The 16,682-nt window shown below is 34.9% G+C and overlaps 1 protein-coding gene across 5 annotated transcripts in view; it reads right to left on the bottom strand.

Moving 5' to 3' along the window:
• The window catches only part of SEX4 (dual specificity protein phosphatase (DsPTP1) family protein), a 182,971-nt gene that overhangs the window by 72,884 nt on the left and 93,405 nt on the right, over positions 1 to 16,682 (bottom strand). For all 5 annotated transcript variants that reach the window (XM_089826615.1, XM_089826635.1, XM_089826624.1 and 2 more), the window contains one exon: positions 14,414 to 14,473. In XM_089826615.1, coding sequence (XP_089682741.1) covers positions 14,414 to 14,473 — 60 coding nt within the window. The remainder of the gene's footprint in view (positions 1 to 14,413; positions 14,474 to 16,682) is intronic.

Raw genomic sequence — 16,682 nt, 5'->3', positions numbered from 1 at the left:
AACCAGGTTCTTTTGTTAGTATTGCTTTTTAGGATGTTATAAGCTTTCAGCTGTAAGTGTGCATTATACCAGCATTATCATTTTGTAATCCATGTAAATGCCAAAGTCTTGGCCATATTTCATGAGCATTGTAATTTTCATTGCAATTAAGAAGATAATAGTTGCTGGTGTCATTTAAGCAATTTAATATCATTATTTATCAACTAGTTAGTTTGCATACCAACTATTTGTAAAAATGTCAGTTGGCTGTAGGTGTTCATTTCTCATGCTTAAACCATATATATGCACTGAATATTGTCAAAATTAGTAGCACACTCATGTTAGGTCATTGTGTAGTCCATTGTAGTCTTCTAGCACAAGATTCTCATTGATGCAAATTGAAGAAAAAGTCATTTGAAGCTAGCTGAAATACTATATCAGTCATACGTCCCTTGCATGTGAATTGTTTGATGAAATTCCTTGAGCTTTCATCAATTTTTTTTTAGGGCAGATTTGAGAAGGGTTATTACAGTGGTATCAGAGCTTGCTTGCAAAGTGTTTGACGAAATGTCAAACAACTGAAGTATAAAGACTTTTGGTGTTTGAAGAAGTTATAACCTATTGGGGTTATTACAAGCTTTGCCCTGACAACCAAGATGAGCACTATTCACCTTCTTCTTGCCATTGCAGCTCAGTATGGTTGGAAAGTTCATCAAATGGATGTGATGAGTGCTTTTCTCAATGGTGAATTACAGGAAGAAGTCTACATGACGCAGCCCCCAGGTTTCAAGGGTGCCAGTTCAAAACCAAAAGTATGTAGACTCCAGAAGGCTCTCTATGGTATTAAACAGGCCCCTCGAGCTTGGTACGTAAAGACTGATCAGTACTTGGTTGCTCACGAATTTCAGCGTAGCCCGTCAGACAGTAATTTGTATATTAAACACTCTAGGAATGATATTCTTTTTCTTATTGTCTATGTAGATGATTTGATCATTACTAAGAGTTTAGAACATTTGATTTCAAAAATCAAACAAGAACTATCCATAACTTTTGATATGACAGATCTCGGATTGCTTCATTATTGTTTAGGTATTGAAGTTTGGCAAACTAACAACAGTGTTTTTTTGTCTCGATCCAAGTATGCCAAAAATTTGCTTGACAGGTTTCGAATGCAGGATTGCAAACCTGCCTCCACTCCTATGGAGACTGGTCTGAAATTGTTCGCACAATCTAATTCTCCTCTTGTAGATGAAACACACTTCAGGCAACTAGTAGGTAGTCTCATCTACCTTACTACTACTAGACCTGATCTCAGTTTTGCAGTCAGCTACATCTCACGGTTCATGACAAACCCCAAGATTGATCATTGGATTGTAGCAAAACGTGTGTTGCGCTATGTACATGGTACTTCAAATTATGGTCTTCTTTACACAAGGAGTGCTCCTCCTCAGCTCAGTGGATTCATCAATTCCGATTGGGCCGGCTCAATTGATGACAGGAAGTCTACTTCTGTCTATGTGTTCAGTATCGGATTTGCAGCAGTTACCTGGACTAGTAAGAAGCAACAGGCATGGGCACTCTCCTCTACAGAAGCAGAATATAGAGGAGCTATAAAGGCAACTTGTGAAGCAGTTTGGCTCTATCAGATGCTTGCAAATATGCATATTCCTCAAGCAAGTCTGACTTCTTTGTTTTCAGACAATCAAGGAGTACTCAAACTTGCCAAGAACCCAATGTTTCATGAACGAACCAAGCACATAGAGCTTCATTGTCATTACATCCGACAGTTAGTAGGAGATGGATCTATTCAGTTACTCTATGTCCCTACCTCAGAGCAACCAGCAGATATTTTCACAAAACCCCTTGGTCCTGACAAGTTTGTTAAATTCAGGAGATCTATTGGTGTAGTAAATAGATTGAGCATTTAAGGGAGATATTAGAATAATCTTTATGTTTACTTTTAATGCTCACTATTGTATCTTATTATATCTATGTAAATATTAGAATGTTTCTAATATTTAGGTGTAGTCTAGAATAGAATGTTTCTATTATATTCGACTCTCCTCTTTGTACATATAGATCGTTTGATCTCTGATTAACAAGTCAAGTATTCTGCCATTTACGTTTGTAACAGTTTTGACCTTGAATGCATATTTAAAACATGCAGTCACACCTAAAAGCTATGATTTTGTTTCAAAAGCATGCATTTGCCTCTCTAGAACCCATTTTTGAAGATTGAGAGCAAAAGTCCATGTACTTGCCCTCCTAGAATGCATTTTTTGTTGGAATCTTCAAATTTCTTCAAACCAAATCAAGGAGATCTTCTCTATAGGGTCATTTTTGCATTTGAAGGAGCTGTTATGCATCCAACATTGCATTTCCATGCAAAAAATGTCTTTTTTTATCTCATTTTAGGGCAGATTTTCGCAAAAAAAAGCCTAGATTTTGACATTCTTAGCGCATGTTTTTGCATTTTGAAGAAGTGTTTGGTGGTATGAATCCATGTTTTGGTCAGTGGAAAATATGTTTTTGATCCTCAATGACGACTTACTATTGGAAAATACGCTTTTGATCCTCAATGACGACTTATGAAAGTGCAGATTTGAATCACGTTTTTCTCCAAAAACATCCAATTTTCTTGCATTGAATGAAAATGGTGGAGTTGAGAAGATTTTTAGGGCATGTTTTTGGGATTGGACATGAAAAATGCCTCATTTTCTGCCCATTATGAATTCCTCTTTGCAAGGTTGAAGAAGTCCAAGTTGTTTGAAGACTTTCAAATTTTGAGTTTCTTTCTCTTTCATTTTTTGCATATAATTTTCAAGTGGACATTTTCTTTCTTGCTAATTAATTTCATGCTTATCTTGCTGATTTTATGCATGTTTTAGCTTGATACTTTACACTTGTTGATTTAGATATCATGGAGAGTGCATTTTGAAGTAGCTTGTTTGTTGACATGTTTGATTCTTTTGTCAAAGGTACATTTTTCTTTTCTGTTTATTTTTGTGTTTGTTTGTTTGCATTTTGGTTTTTCTTCATTTTAAAGAAGTTGCAAGTTCTTTCTCAAGAACTTGAGCTTGAGCATATTTCATTTCACTCCACCTTCCATATCATGCAAGAGCATCATTTCATTCCATTTCCATATTTCTATATCACAACACTTAACATCTCATTCTTCACATGCGATTGCATGTATTTCCATCCATCATGTAGTTCGAGGCCAAATTTGACTTTGATTACCAAGAGATGAATTCTCAAATGAAAAGAGCTTTCACACATGTTCATCGCATCGAGGATATTTGGATTGACATGAGAACAAAGTTTGACATCACAAAGATGGACTACTGCAGATTACCCCTACAACAGATAATCGATCTCAACATGTTGGAGATCCCTTTAGATTTCCAAGTTGAAGATGACGGCAACATTCTTGATCTGGAGTTTCATTAAGCCAACTTTGATAAATGCCCTTTTCCTATTCAGTGGCAACAGAAGGAAGGTACATTTATCATGGATAGATTTCAATCCATCTTGGTAAATAACAAATCCCTGAAAATGGTGCAGAGACTGAAGCAATCGATCCATCATAATTTGCATATATGCTTGATATTGTCTAAATAGACATTGAATTAAGAGGCTCACCACCTTTTCTCATTCCAAAACAATAACACTGTTTACTTGATATAATGATATCAACCTTGATAATAACCTCATCAACCTTTATATTACCTTCCATGGATTGAGACTGAACTTCATTGTTCTACTATACGCCAAGTGGATCGCCCATGGCCTGGTTATTCTCCATTTTATCAGGCTTCCATACAATGCTTTGGGACACAAATTGCCACCTTCCAATCAGCAAGTGATGCAAAGACTCCATTGCACCCATTAGAATGTCCATTGTATTGGATGAACGTATTCACTGGTTTGTGTGTGCCTTGGCTCTACTTTAACACGTGTATATGACAATATGTCGTCACCTTGGCCCTCAAGGTTTATCAGGTCCTTCCACTCACCTAAGCCGCTTTCCATCATCTGCCACCTTTTGTTTTGAAAGTGAGTGGTGCTCCCTTCTTCAACATTGCATATTGGGTTTTACACTCAACCCAAGCACCCTTCTCAACCGAGCTAGTCATTGCGAGCATTGGTGCCAATGCAAGCATGCCCATATATGTTACCATTCTCATGCGATCCAAACTCGTGATCCTCCAACCGGGAATGACCCATGCATGGTTATTCCACGAGTATTAGCCAACTTGCCACCATACCTTGTTTCCAACCAAGGGTTCTTGAGTTCTTCTCTTACTAGAGACCCGCCACCTCTCTCTATTCCAGCACCATTCTCTCTTCTCAATCACGTTATCAAGAAATCGCCACCTTTTGGTTATTAACAACTAATAATAAAATTTGGCTCGGCTTATCTCCCTTCTCGAACCTGACAACTCTCTCCATTACCAGCCTCCAATCTCATATCGAGCTCTCAAGCTATATGCCAGGTTCCTTCTGAACCCCTAGCCATGCCATTAGTTTACAAAGATTCTTAAAACCATTTTGAGTATTGAACTCATGGCATAAATTATACATGTTACATAACCGTATCTTGATTTTCCATACATAACTATAATGTGTTTCCACCAAAGAATCAAAAGCATAGGTAAAATAACACAAATCGATAAAGAAAGGATTTAGAAACATATTCTTCTATTAATCTTACTCATCTGTAGATTTACATATGCATGGCTCTCTTGCTAAAGGCCAAAGAGTCGAATCTTCACCACTTTCTTGCATACCAAGAAAGATTACTATTTTCTAACTTCCTATCGACTCTTCTTCTATCAATTACAATGGTGCCTATTTAAAGCACAAGTTTCTTGGGTAGTTATCAAACTTCCCATCCAACCGATTACATTTTAATATGTAATACAAATGATTTAGATATCTACCCTATTACATTTAATATAATTCAATGTTTAGGGTATTCCCAAGGATAGATAAATAATCAACCATTTCAGTTTTACTAGAAAATGATTTTAATGGGATTCTAAGGTGACTTAAAATATTAAATTTGAAAGTGGAGGTGGTGCTCCTGCACCAAAAAAAAAAGGTCTTAAAAGACTTATTCCTAAGATGGGATTGGACTGTGGAAGCTATGCTCCTCCTGGCAGAAAGTCATAGCTAGAGATTACAAAGAAAGATGGTGCCTCATCTTATGATGCTAAGGGTTCCCTCAAATTCAAATTGAAGGGTGGAAAAGGTTCTAAGTCTTCTCAGATCTCTGAACTAATTCAAGAGTTAGAGGAAGAATCAGAAGAGGAACTGGAGATAGAATCGAATAAAGAAGATACAAATGAAGAAGGGGAAGTCATGATCATATCTCCCACAAAGCTTCCACAAACTCATGCACCATCTATTCATGAAGCACCTTTTCTACATGAGGTAGATGACAATGTGGATTCATTCTCCACGGTTTCACTCCTATTCTAGTTTCGAAAGTAAATACAATGGCTCTTCATATTTCTTCTATGGCTCCTCTCACTCTTGCAAATGAACAATATGAGCATTGGCAAATGTGTTTGAGGATATTCCAACTCTCACAAGTGGTCAAGTTTCCCAAGTTGATACATCTTTGACGGGTTCTAAGCTTTTCATGACAGAATCTTCGCAACATCTTCCTATGCCTTCCGCTGTGCACACTGAATCCTACTCTGTTACAATGTAAATACAATCTGGATTAATGTCAATGGTCTTCACTGTACCTAGTTCTATGGATGAAGGTTTCAATTTGCCTATATGGTTTAGTAGAATCACAACAAAGAGAAGAAAAGTGGTTGTACCGCCAGATAATCTCCCTGTTAAGTAGACCAAATCAAATCTTTGAAAGATAAGATTGTTTCAAGGATTTTGGTTGATTCAGATAAGACCAAGTTTGTTGAAGTTGATGAGCCCTTGGTGGACAAACCTGTAGAAGAACTTACTCGTTCTTATTACAAGTTCACTACGGTTAATATCGAGAAATAATCGTGTCTGAATTGTTTACAGGATACTCAAGATGCATTGGCTAATGTGTCAAAAAGTAATCATGAGCTATGGGAGAAGAAAAATCAATTGAAATAGGAGGTTTCTCACTTGAACAAGGTCATTTAACAACAATCTTCTCAAAGTGTTGTTGCTATGTCTCAAACATCCAAGGAGAGAAAGTTGATTGAAGCCGCCAAGTCTTGGATAGGAGAGATCATCCCTGAAGGAGTCAGAGCCATCATGGAGACATTTGTAGCTCTTAGGTGTGTCAAAGACATGAATGGAATGGAGCGAAACTTGATTTCTTCTTTGACTCAAGAAGCAGATAATTTGAAAGAAATCCTCAATGATTGGGATGAAATGGAAAGTTTTGACCTAAATGTCTTGGTTTCATGTGACATTCTTCCGTCATGTGAAATGTTCTTCAAGTTTCAGGGACTTCTTGGTTACAAGGAGGAAACATTGAGGAAGCTGATCACAAAGTTGTAGGCAGCACTTGGAGATTAGAAAGCAGTTGAAACAGGTGTTACTTGTGATTTGGAACAAATGGGATGTTGTGCTATTGATGAATTCGGTAATCTCATTGCAGTTGAAAGGGTAAGTTCAGAATATATCATCGGGATCAATGCTAATATGGATTCTGAAGACTTTGCTTCGCACACAATGAATACGTTTGTTTTGTATAAATCCTTGACAAAACACTTGTTAGATTCTATTGCAACAAATTCCAAAGTTGTGAAATCAGCATATGCAGATGCGGTGAGGATCGAAGCCATTTCAAAGACCACAGCAATTGCTGATCTTCCCACAGTGTGTGTTATCATTGTCAAATTCAAGGCACTAAGAAAGAATCTTTAAGATTGTTGTTTTGGTTTTTATTTCATGTTTGAAGGTTTAAGAGGATGCATTACATGAAAAAGTGTAATAACATGTAATGCAAGTTACATGTGTGTAAAAGGATGTAATGCAAGCTGCATGTGCAGTTGCATGTAACCCTATATTTTCTCTTGTAGTTAGACTAGATCAAAGTTGGTTGAGTTGCCCCCACTTTTTCCTCCACCTTTTTCTCAACTCTTATGCCTATATAAAAGAGTGCCCCCTCATTGTAAAATCATCATTATCTTTATGCAAGAGAGCTCTAGAGAAATTGTGCCAACAAAACTTTGTTTGTATAGCACTATTTTGAGAGAAAGTGAAATACAAAGGAGCATTTGAGACTTAACTTTGATTAAGTGCAATTATTACTTGTATGACTTATAAGCTTTGTCTATAATTCATCTAAGTTATCTTTGATTCATGTAATCTTGTGTTTTGGGTAATTGTATCTTTTGAATTGAATATAAAAGAGTTAAGAAGCAATTGGAGCCAGAGCTTTAACCAAGAGCAATTGTGGAAGTGTATAGCTAGAAGCTTTGTCTGTAGCTTATACTTCTTTCTTAATTCGCAAAATAGTTAAGATATTTTTACTTTTAGGAGTCTTTGTGCCCTAATTGTAAAGTTTTTCATATTGAAGACCAAACTTAGAGCCAAACCGGTATATTTTCAGCTAGCCTTTGAGTTAGTAAAGGTTTATTGGTATCACTATTTTCAGCTCTTGTTAGAAGTGTAGTTAGAGATTCACCTGCTCATTACTCGCTCCACAAGTAAGTGGATTCTTTCTTGAAAGATAAGAAGAAAGGATATTGGTAACACCCATTTTATAAAATCTCTCAACTTTTTGCTTACCTTGAGTTGATCCAAGGAACGGTAAGAAAGGGGAGCCTTCCCTTTAAGGTAAGAAAGACTCTGTCTCAAACGTTGTGGCTGGTCATCCTATTTTGCGACTGGAATTTTACCCAAAACTGTCAATTACAAAATATCCACCCAACATCCCTAGTATATAGATTTAGCTGTTTCTCAACATTTCACTCATAAGCATGATTGGTTTACAAGATTTTCTCCTTTTACTGATTCAGTCATATTTAAAGGAAGTGAAGGGTATATTGTTGTCGACAAGTGCAATGTTTAAAACTTTAAACACAATCTAGTGGGAGGAATCTCATTTTCCTCAATGTATACTATGTTTCGAGCATGAAACTAAACCTACTCTTGATGAGTCAAATCATGCGGCATTTTTCTCAGCTTGATCTGTTATTTAGTGCATGCAAGTGTTCAATTATTGATCGTGTGAGATGCACTACTATAGTTGTTGGCATTGATGATCATGGCCTATACAAACTTGTCGATACATGCAATTCTCTTAATCATTCCTTCGTAGAAAAGTCCTCTTTTATCAATAATCTCTAGCATCAACGATAAGGTTACTTGACCATTATATATCTTGCTCAACTTGTTCGGGATGATTTGGTGTCATGTCCCCATTTTGGAGGCAATTTGATTTAATTAATTTAATTAATTAGGTTGTCCAAAATAATGAATATTTTATGAGGATGACTAATTAATTATTTTAATTAAATAAATAAGTGGTATTAAGTTAATTATTTATAAAGTTATCAAATAAATAAATATTAAAAGGTAACTTAAATTTAATTAATTTAATAAAGTGACTTGAATTATAAAATATTTTTTATAAAGTCACTTAATAGATAAAATAAAATAATGTTCTAGAAGTTTTTGGAGAAAGTGGAGAAAAAGAATAAATAGGCACCCCGGGCTTCATTCTAATCATCCAGTTGTTTATTTCTCTCTTAACATCAAATTGTGATTCAGTCAGATAGTCTATTGTGGAGCCAAGTGATTCAATCAGATAGTCTATAGTCACTTCAGCTAGGGCATCATTGGGCTTAAGGCCATTTTCCAGCATTTCAACATTTTAGGAGGCATTTTTAGCAAGGCTGAAATTATTGGAGGTCATTTCTAGCAGGTTCGAAATTATAGGAAGCCATTTTAAAGCAGAACTGAAAAAAAGAAGGCCAAAAAAACAGTCCGAAAAAAGCAGGCCGATAAAGCAGACCCGAAAAAAGCAAGCAAAAAAAGCAGTTTGAAAAGGCAGCTCCGAAAAAGCAATCCGAAAAAGCAGTTTGGAAAAGCAAAAACAAAAAAAGCAAATGCTGAAAAAGTAAACGGAAAAAGAAGATCAGAAAAAAGCAAACCAGAAGGGGCAGCATTGTAGAAAATTATTACAGCCATCTACAATCAAGTTCTTCACTTCTCATTTGGCATATTTACTGAGAAATGTAGGTTTTCAGCTGAATACCAAATATAGCTTCAGCACTTCACTATTTCACATTGTACTTGTCTTTGTTTGCCATTTGGCATTATTGGTATCAAAGGAAGGCTAGGATTTTGCAATTGAAAGAGCGTTGTAATTTTTAGACTATCTATATTGCAAACCTAGAGTTGATGATCAGCTTATTAGTTTGCATTCCAATTGTTTGACAAAATATTAATTGGCTGTAAGTTCTTTTTTTGGCATAAATAATGTTATAATTTTGCATACTAAGTGTTTATATTAATGACACTTGGTTGTAAGTGCATTAATGTCATCTTAGGTTGCATCCAAAGTATTTGTCATAATTACTAGTTGCTGTAGCTGCATATTGCAAGTAGTTAAGTCACATATTTGTATTGAATATTGTCAAAATTAGTTGCACATTCATGTTAAGTCATTGTTTAGACAATCTGGAGTCTTTTTTGTAAGCATTCTCTTTGATGCAAATCGAAACAAGAGTCATTGCAGCAATCTGAAAAGTTATATCAGTCATATGACCCCTTGTATGCAAAGTGTTTGACAAAATTCTTCGAGCCTTCAATCAGCATTTTAAGGTCGAAATTGAGCAGGATTATTACAGTGGTATCAGAGCTTGCTTACAAAGTGTTTGACGAAATGTCAAACAACTAAAGTATAAAAATTTTTGGTGTTTGAAGAAGTTATAACCTATTGGGGTTATTACATTTGGTACTTAGCCTACCTAACATTCTTAGAATCAGCAAGTTTGTGGAGCTTATTAGGCTAAAAAGCAACACAAAATGTTGTTCAAGAATGGTGACTCATGGTGAGCCTCTAAGGGCCCATTTGGCGAGCGGAATACAAGCGGAATAGGCATATGTAAATTCCAAAAATTTTGAATTCCTCGTTTGGATGCACCAAAATGAAATTGGAATACGAAGTAAACATGGAATACGTATTCCATTTTTGGCCCAAAAATGGGGTTTTGCAATTCCACCAAAATAGGTGTTATTAGAATACGTATTCCTATTCCATTTTTTTTTATTTTAGAAAACATAAATTTTGGGGTCCGCAAATTCCCATCAAATATTGGCTGAACCAAACAGAGAACAAGAATACGTAGCTCCATTTTCTGTTCTAGAATACACATTCCAAAATACGTATTCTGGAATACATATTCCTATTCCCACAGCCAAACGGGCCCTAAGGTACTACAATTACTCCACATTGATGTATGTGGTCCAATGAGTACTCTCACTGGGTGCAAGTATTTCTTTCATTTTACTAATGATCTCAGTTGTAAAATATTGGTGTACTTTCTTAGACAAAAATCCAATGTGTTTATTGTATTTCAGAAGTTAAAGGCCTTGGTAGAGAGAGATTTTGGGTGTTCTATTATATATGTTAGATCTAAAAGGGGGGAGAGTTATGTTCTATATCTTTCTCTACTTTATGTGATACACATGGCATCAAATGCCAATTAACTACAAATTTTTCAATACAACCACACTATTACAAAAATGGCCAAGCCTATGATAGAACACAAAAATGTTTCTAAGAATTAGGCAGAAGCAGTGTTTCTTTTAGTCGAAGCAGTGTTTCTTTTAGTCTATCTCCTTAATAGGTCTCCCACATATGCTATTAAGGGAAAGACTCCTAAGGAAGCCTGGATTGATCTCAAACCTAGGATCATCCACCTGAATTTTTTTGGCTCTTTAGCATATGCATGATTCCAGATGTCCAGCACTCCAAATTGGATTCTAGGAATCAAAAGCTTATATTTACAGTATGTCCTAACAAGCATAAGGTTTACTGGATGATTGATGTAGACATTAATCATCTTATCTTCAGTCGTGATGTTGTCTTTGATGAAGAAAGAGGACCATTTCAGCTTTCCTTGTCCCAATAGAATTCTGATTTGGGTGTCCATCTTCCATTGGGTTCACTTGATAGGAGGGATGATGCAAATTCTATATTTGATAATACACTACCAGAGTTTCCTCTACATGATAGTAATCTTCCACATGTTCAAGACCCTCTTCCTCCTCTAGCTCTAGTTATTATACCTTCATCTGATGTTGGCACATCTACTCTCTGGTCGAAATGGTGGGCTAAAACCATCACTGCTCTTCATCCTGATGAGCTCATTGAGAGCAGATCTTCTATAAATAAGGGCAAGCAATGAGTTACAGTCTTTTCTGCCATGGCCAACCTTCATAGTATTTATAAGCCTCGGACAGTTGAAGAGGCAAAAGGAGTTTCAATGTGGGAGAAGGTTATGGAAGCGAAATACTTGTCTTATGAATAACAACGCTTATGTTTTCTTTGATCTTCCTCCAAGGAAAAAGCCCATTAGTTATAAATGGGCATAAGGTCAAGTATCATGTAGATGGTACCGTAGATTAATACAAGGCCAAACTAGTTTCTCAAAGGGTTCTCAAAGGGGAAGGGCATTGACTATGAGGAGACATGTGCTCCTACTATCAAGATGAGTACAATTCGTCTTCTTCTCACAACTCTAGCCTAGTTTGGATGGATGTTAAGTGTGTCTTCCTCAACAATGAATTGTAGGAAGAGTCTACATGACACAACCTCATTTCAAGGTTGCTAGCAAAGACCACCATGTATGTCGACTCAAGAAAGCACGCTATGGACTCAAATAGGCCCCTCGAGTGTGGTACATCAAGATTGATCATTACTTGGTTTCTCATGGTGTTCAGCATTTCCCTTCCAACAATAATTTGTATCAAATGCTCTGGTGATGGTGTTCTCTTTCTTGTTGACTATGTGGATGACTTGATCACTGGCAATTCAGCACATTGGTTGCACAAATCAAACAAGACTTGTGCAAGGATTTCAGTATACAAATGTGGGGCTTCTTCATTATTGTTTACATGTTTAGGTTTGGCAAACTGATGGTAGCATCTTTATTTCACAGTCTATGTATGCCATGAACTTTCTTGACAAATTTAGAATGCAAGATTGCAAACCTGCTTAGACAGGATTGAAGTTGTCAGCCAAGTCTGATTCTCCTCTTGTTGATGAAACCACTTGCAAGCAACTAGTAGGCAGTCTCATCTATCTCACTGCTACTAGACCTAATCTTAGTTTTGCAGTGAGCTACATTTCATGATTCATGACAAACCCCAAGGTTGATCATTAAATAGAAGCCGAGCATGTGTTGTGTTATGTAAAGTACACCTCTAATGATGGACTTCTTTACACTAGGACTCACAGTTCCAAACTTAGCAGGTTCACAAAATCAGACTTGTCGATACAAGTTATACAAAAATAAATCTACTATTTTTTGCTCTCTTCTACACACATATCACATCTCAAGATCTGCTCTCCAATACATCTGCTTTACTTTGTGTTCAAAAGATAAATCATTACACTTGCACACACAAACTCTTCAGTACACTAACTTGCAAAAACAATTCTCCTTCATATACTCATTTTCAGCACCAAAACCAATGCAATAAGCTCACAAGTCGGCTGCCTTTTCAAAAATATAATTGTTACTATTTTGGCCATAAATACTATTCAATTTTTTCCTTAATGAAAATTTGATCTTTGCAATGCTATGTTGACCCGTTGTTGGTCAAGGTTCTTGTTAGAACATTTTCTGTTAATGTTAAATGAGGAACAAATACATGCATATGCAGATTAGATGATGTTGAAGATGGATCGGATTGATGAAGAATACAACCATACATTTAATTTTATGGTAGAGAATTTTCAAAACACTATGAACACCTATATCCATTGAATACATATATAATAATGTCAAGGAATCAAAAAAGTTCCTCAATAGGCACATTCATTGCTTGACTAGGATAAACCAATAACATAATGTTCACAAATGTGTTAACAATTAGGTTTTGGATCAAGCATTTCTTATGAGAAAACAAAAACACAATCTTTGCATATAGATTTCGTAATATGCTTCAAATTAGGAATCTAATTATAAGAAGTGTTACCTTGAGTATACAAGATAGGGATGACAAGGGATGAGATAGCAATTTTTGCCAAGGTTGGGGATGACAAAGGAGATGGCTATATAAAATATACGGAAATTTTAAAATATAGGGAAATTTGTAAATATACATAACATTCATATGAAAATATGAATAAAGCATGCCATTTCAAGTTTACAACATTTCATTGTTTCAAAACACAATATGCATTCAAAATTCGGAATGTCATATTTGCATCTGATAACAAAAAATATGTAAATAAGTTTAATATATAAAACCAAAATGGCCAAGGCTAAGTGCTGCCATGTAGTTTCATGTTCAATATGAAAATTAAAATACAGAAAAACAAAGCATAATGCTGCTCAGCCATCTCTGCATCATAGTCAGGTCATCTAAAGTCAGAGAGGTAAAAAAGAACTTAGAATAATTCTGTTTGAAGCAGCAAGTATTGCATGGGAAAGTTTGAAAAGAATCTATTCTAGATCATGGCACCTGAAATGTCCTTAGTACTAGGACGGGGGAAATTAGGTCGGGGATGTGTCCTAGGCTAACCCTGATCATAAGTCTGCAAAAACACTCACTAGCTATTTAAGTCTTCTTCATGAGTTCACACAAATATACCCTTTCAATCACATTGTTTATATTTTACAAGAATATAACCACAATGTTTCCCAATCATGTGCAATAGACTATAATAGCTTATGAAAGAATGTACAAGTGAACTAAAAGCATTATTAACGTTAATTTAGTGGAATAACTAAAGCCTTTACAACTTTCAAATGCTAAATTATTCTCAATATTAAATAAAAAACTCAAACCTCACAAGGCAATACTTACTTCAATCAATGAATATCAAATATCTATTAAGCAATATTATTGAAGGTTCTACTAATGCAACTAAGCATTTGACTACATCTCACTATTGGTTTAGGGTATAAACATGTTAATTTGATAATTGAACAATAAGCTATTGGGCAATTTGTAACCCTTGATAAATGTTGTAACCCTTGATAAATGTTTAGCATAGCTAACATTGCATTTAATATGGCCGATTCAGTAACATGCAATCTTTAAAAACGTATCCCTTATATTTTCATTTTAAATCTGTTGAATGTAAATAATTGAATTTAAGAACTTCTTTTAGCTTCTAACAGATCATAATTTATAATGTAATGGTAGAAATGTTATCCTGCCATTTACAATTAAGAAATGTAAGACTGTATAAATGTATATGTAAAAGGGATGCTCCCTAGAAAGTTATAAAGAATACCTGTAACAATTTGTTTGAATCCTTCAATTTATAACCTCGAACCCAAAACATGTATGCCAACTACAATTGAAAAAAAACAAATCAAAAAAGAATTCAAATGAATATTCATTATGTGGCCAATAAAACAAAGAGGGATATTCAAACTCACATATGATACATTTAATTATTTTTGTGAAGCACAAATACTGTGAAACCGGCATATGCAACAACAAAGAAAGAGGCATTATGTTTTTGAAATGCTCAATATTATAACTGTTTAATTTGTTTGATCTTCCAGACATGTGCTAAATTTGTTATGGCTGAATTCTTGTTAAGAACCATACAAGGTATGGTTCTTTAGGTGATGCAACCGTAGGCATTAGCCTCCTCACACTTCAACATATTCTGTGGAAATAGATTTATTTGAAATAGAAATATATATGGTTATGACCAATATCAAAAACTTGGCCATAAACCATAAATAGAAGGCCATCTATGATTATTCTTAAGGCTTATAACAAAGTCCTACTCTTGATCCAAAAACATGAAATAGAATAGCTAAAATGAGAGTTTAAATTGCTCTGAAATATTCTTATCTAAACCTGTCATCTTGATGAGATTATAATGAAGTATTTATTTCATGTATATTCTAGTTAATTTTTCAAAAGTGGATCAATACGCTATTTGAATAACCCTGTCAAATGTATTGTTGTTTTCTTTTTATATAATTGTATTTACCAACACAAGTAGCATCTAGAAACAAATTTCTACAATACAATTGTTGAATCATAAGTTTGAATAGTGTTGGCATTTAAATTCACGTCTTTTAGCGCAAAACAGTTAGAAGAAAATTTAAAATAAAAACATTCTTCTTAAATGGGGAGGCTCCATGTAAGAAAAATTATCTATGGCAAAAAATTGAAGCAAAACCAAAGGTTTGTATTTAAGCATGCAATACAAACAACCTAAAATAAAGCCTATGCCAAACACTTCTCCTAGATCGTTCAACTAGAAGATAATACTGAGCAGTACAAGTCTCTCTAAAGAATGGATTTAGTTTGAACAAATCAATAAACCAGACAAGAGGGAATCACATACAAAGCTACAAAATGCATTTCATTGCAACCCAAAATACGAAGCCTCAAATCAATGATAGAAAAAGCAGATTTTCTGTATCTACTGAAAACGCAAGATGAAAATGTTATAAGCTAAACAATATAGCTGCATTCAAAGCTACAATGACCAACCTAACACTTACTATGATAATAAAAAATTCGTAATTCCCTGGAACTACTGAAATCATAAAATATAATATAACACCTCAACATCAATTACAACACAAGATGGCCATTACTAAATTTTCTTTAAAAAATGATAATAAACAATGATAAACTAAATTCCAAGAGCTGCTATTTAAAATGTTTACAAAATAAATGCACAAAAAATAAATTAAAAAGCTAGCACCACTATGTTGACAATTGAATGCTTGCTTACAAAACAAATCTCCCTCACTCAAGAGAAATCTTTGATTAGACTCTAAGGATAACTACAAACTAACATTAGATCCCTAAGCTGTCTAAAAATAAGCTTCTCAAGATATACTCACCTCCTCAAAATAGATGACAACCATAAGTAGTATAGGGTATAAATAATTTTGTCTAAAATAGATTTGTGATACTAACTCTAGGGATGATACTATTAAAATCCTTTTTCATAAACATAGGAATCCCTTAATGAAAATACTGAAGCTTAAACAAGCTAATATTTATGAATCTAAGAACTCTTCTATGTCAATTAACATCAAGCCATCAATATAAAACCCTAAGAACTTTGAAGCACTAGCTTCCATCTTTAAGCCATCCCTACACCCTTCAAGACATAGAACTTCTATAATATTCCCCTTTGATCAACCTCAAATAACCATAACTCCATGAGGATAATCCCCCTTCCCCCTCCAAAAAAATGTGGAGTTTTGAAAATTGCAACCCAAATGAACCATAACCCCACTATTCCTAATATAGTTGGAACATTATCAAGATGTCTACAAAACTTAGTGAATGTCTTGTTGGGTGGATATTTTCCAACAAACAGTTTTGGGTAAAAATCTAGTCGCAAAATAGGATGACCAGCCACAACATGTGAGACAGAGTCTCTTCTACCTTAAAGGGAAGGCTCCCCATTCTCACCATTCTTTGGATCAACTCAAGGTAAGCAAGAAGTCAAGAGATTTTATAAAATGGGTGTTACCAATATCCTTTCTTCTTATCTTTCAAGAAAGAATCCACTTACT

The sequence above is a fragment of the Cupressus sempervirens genome, chromosome 1, assembly GCF_028749045.1.
Source record: "Cupressus sempervirens isolate cs-2001-9-10 chromosome 1, ASM2874904v1, whole genome shotgun sequence".
Classification (NCBI taxonomy): Eukaryota; Viridiplantae; Streptophyta; class Pinopsida; order Cupressales; family Cupressaceae; genus Cupressus; species Cupressus sempervirens.
This window is presented reverse-complemented; position numbering and strand designations above follow the sequence as displayed.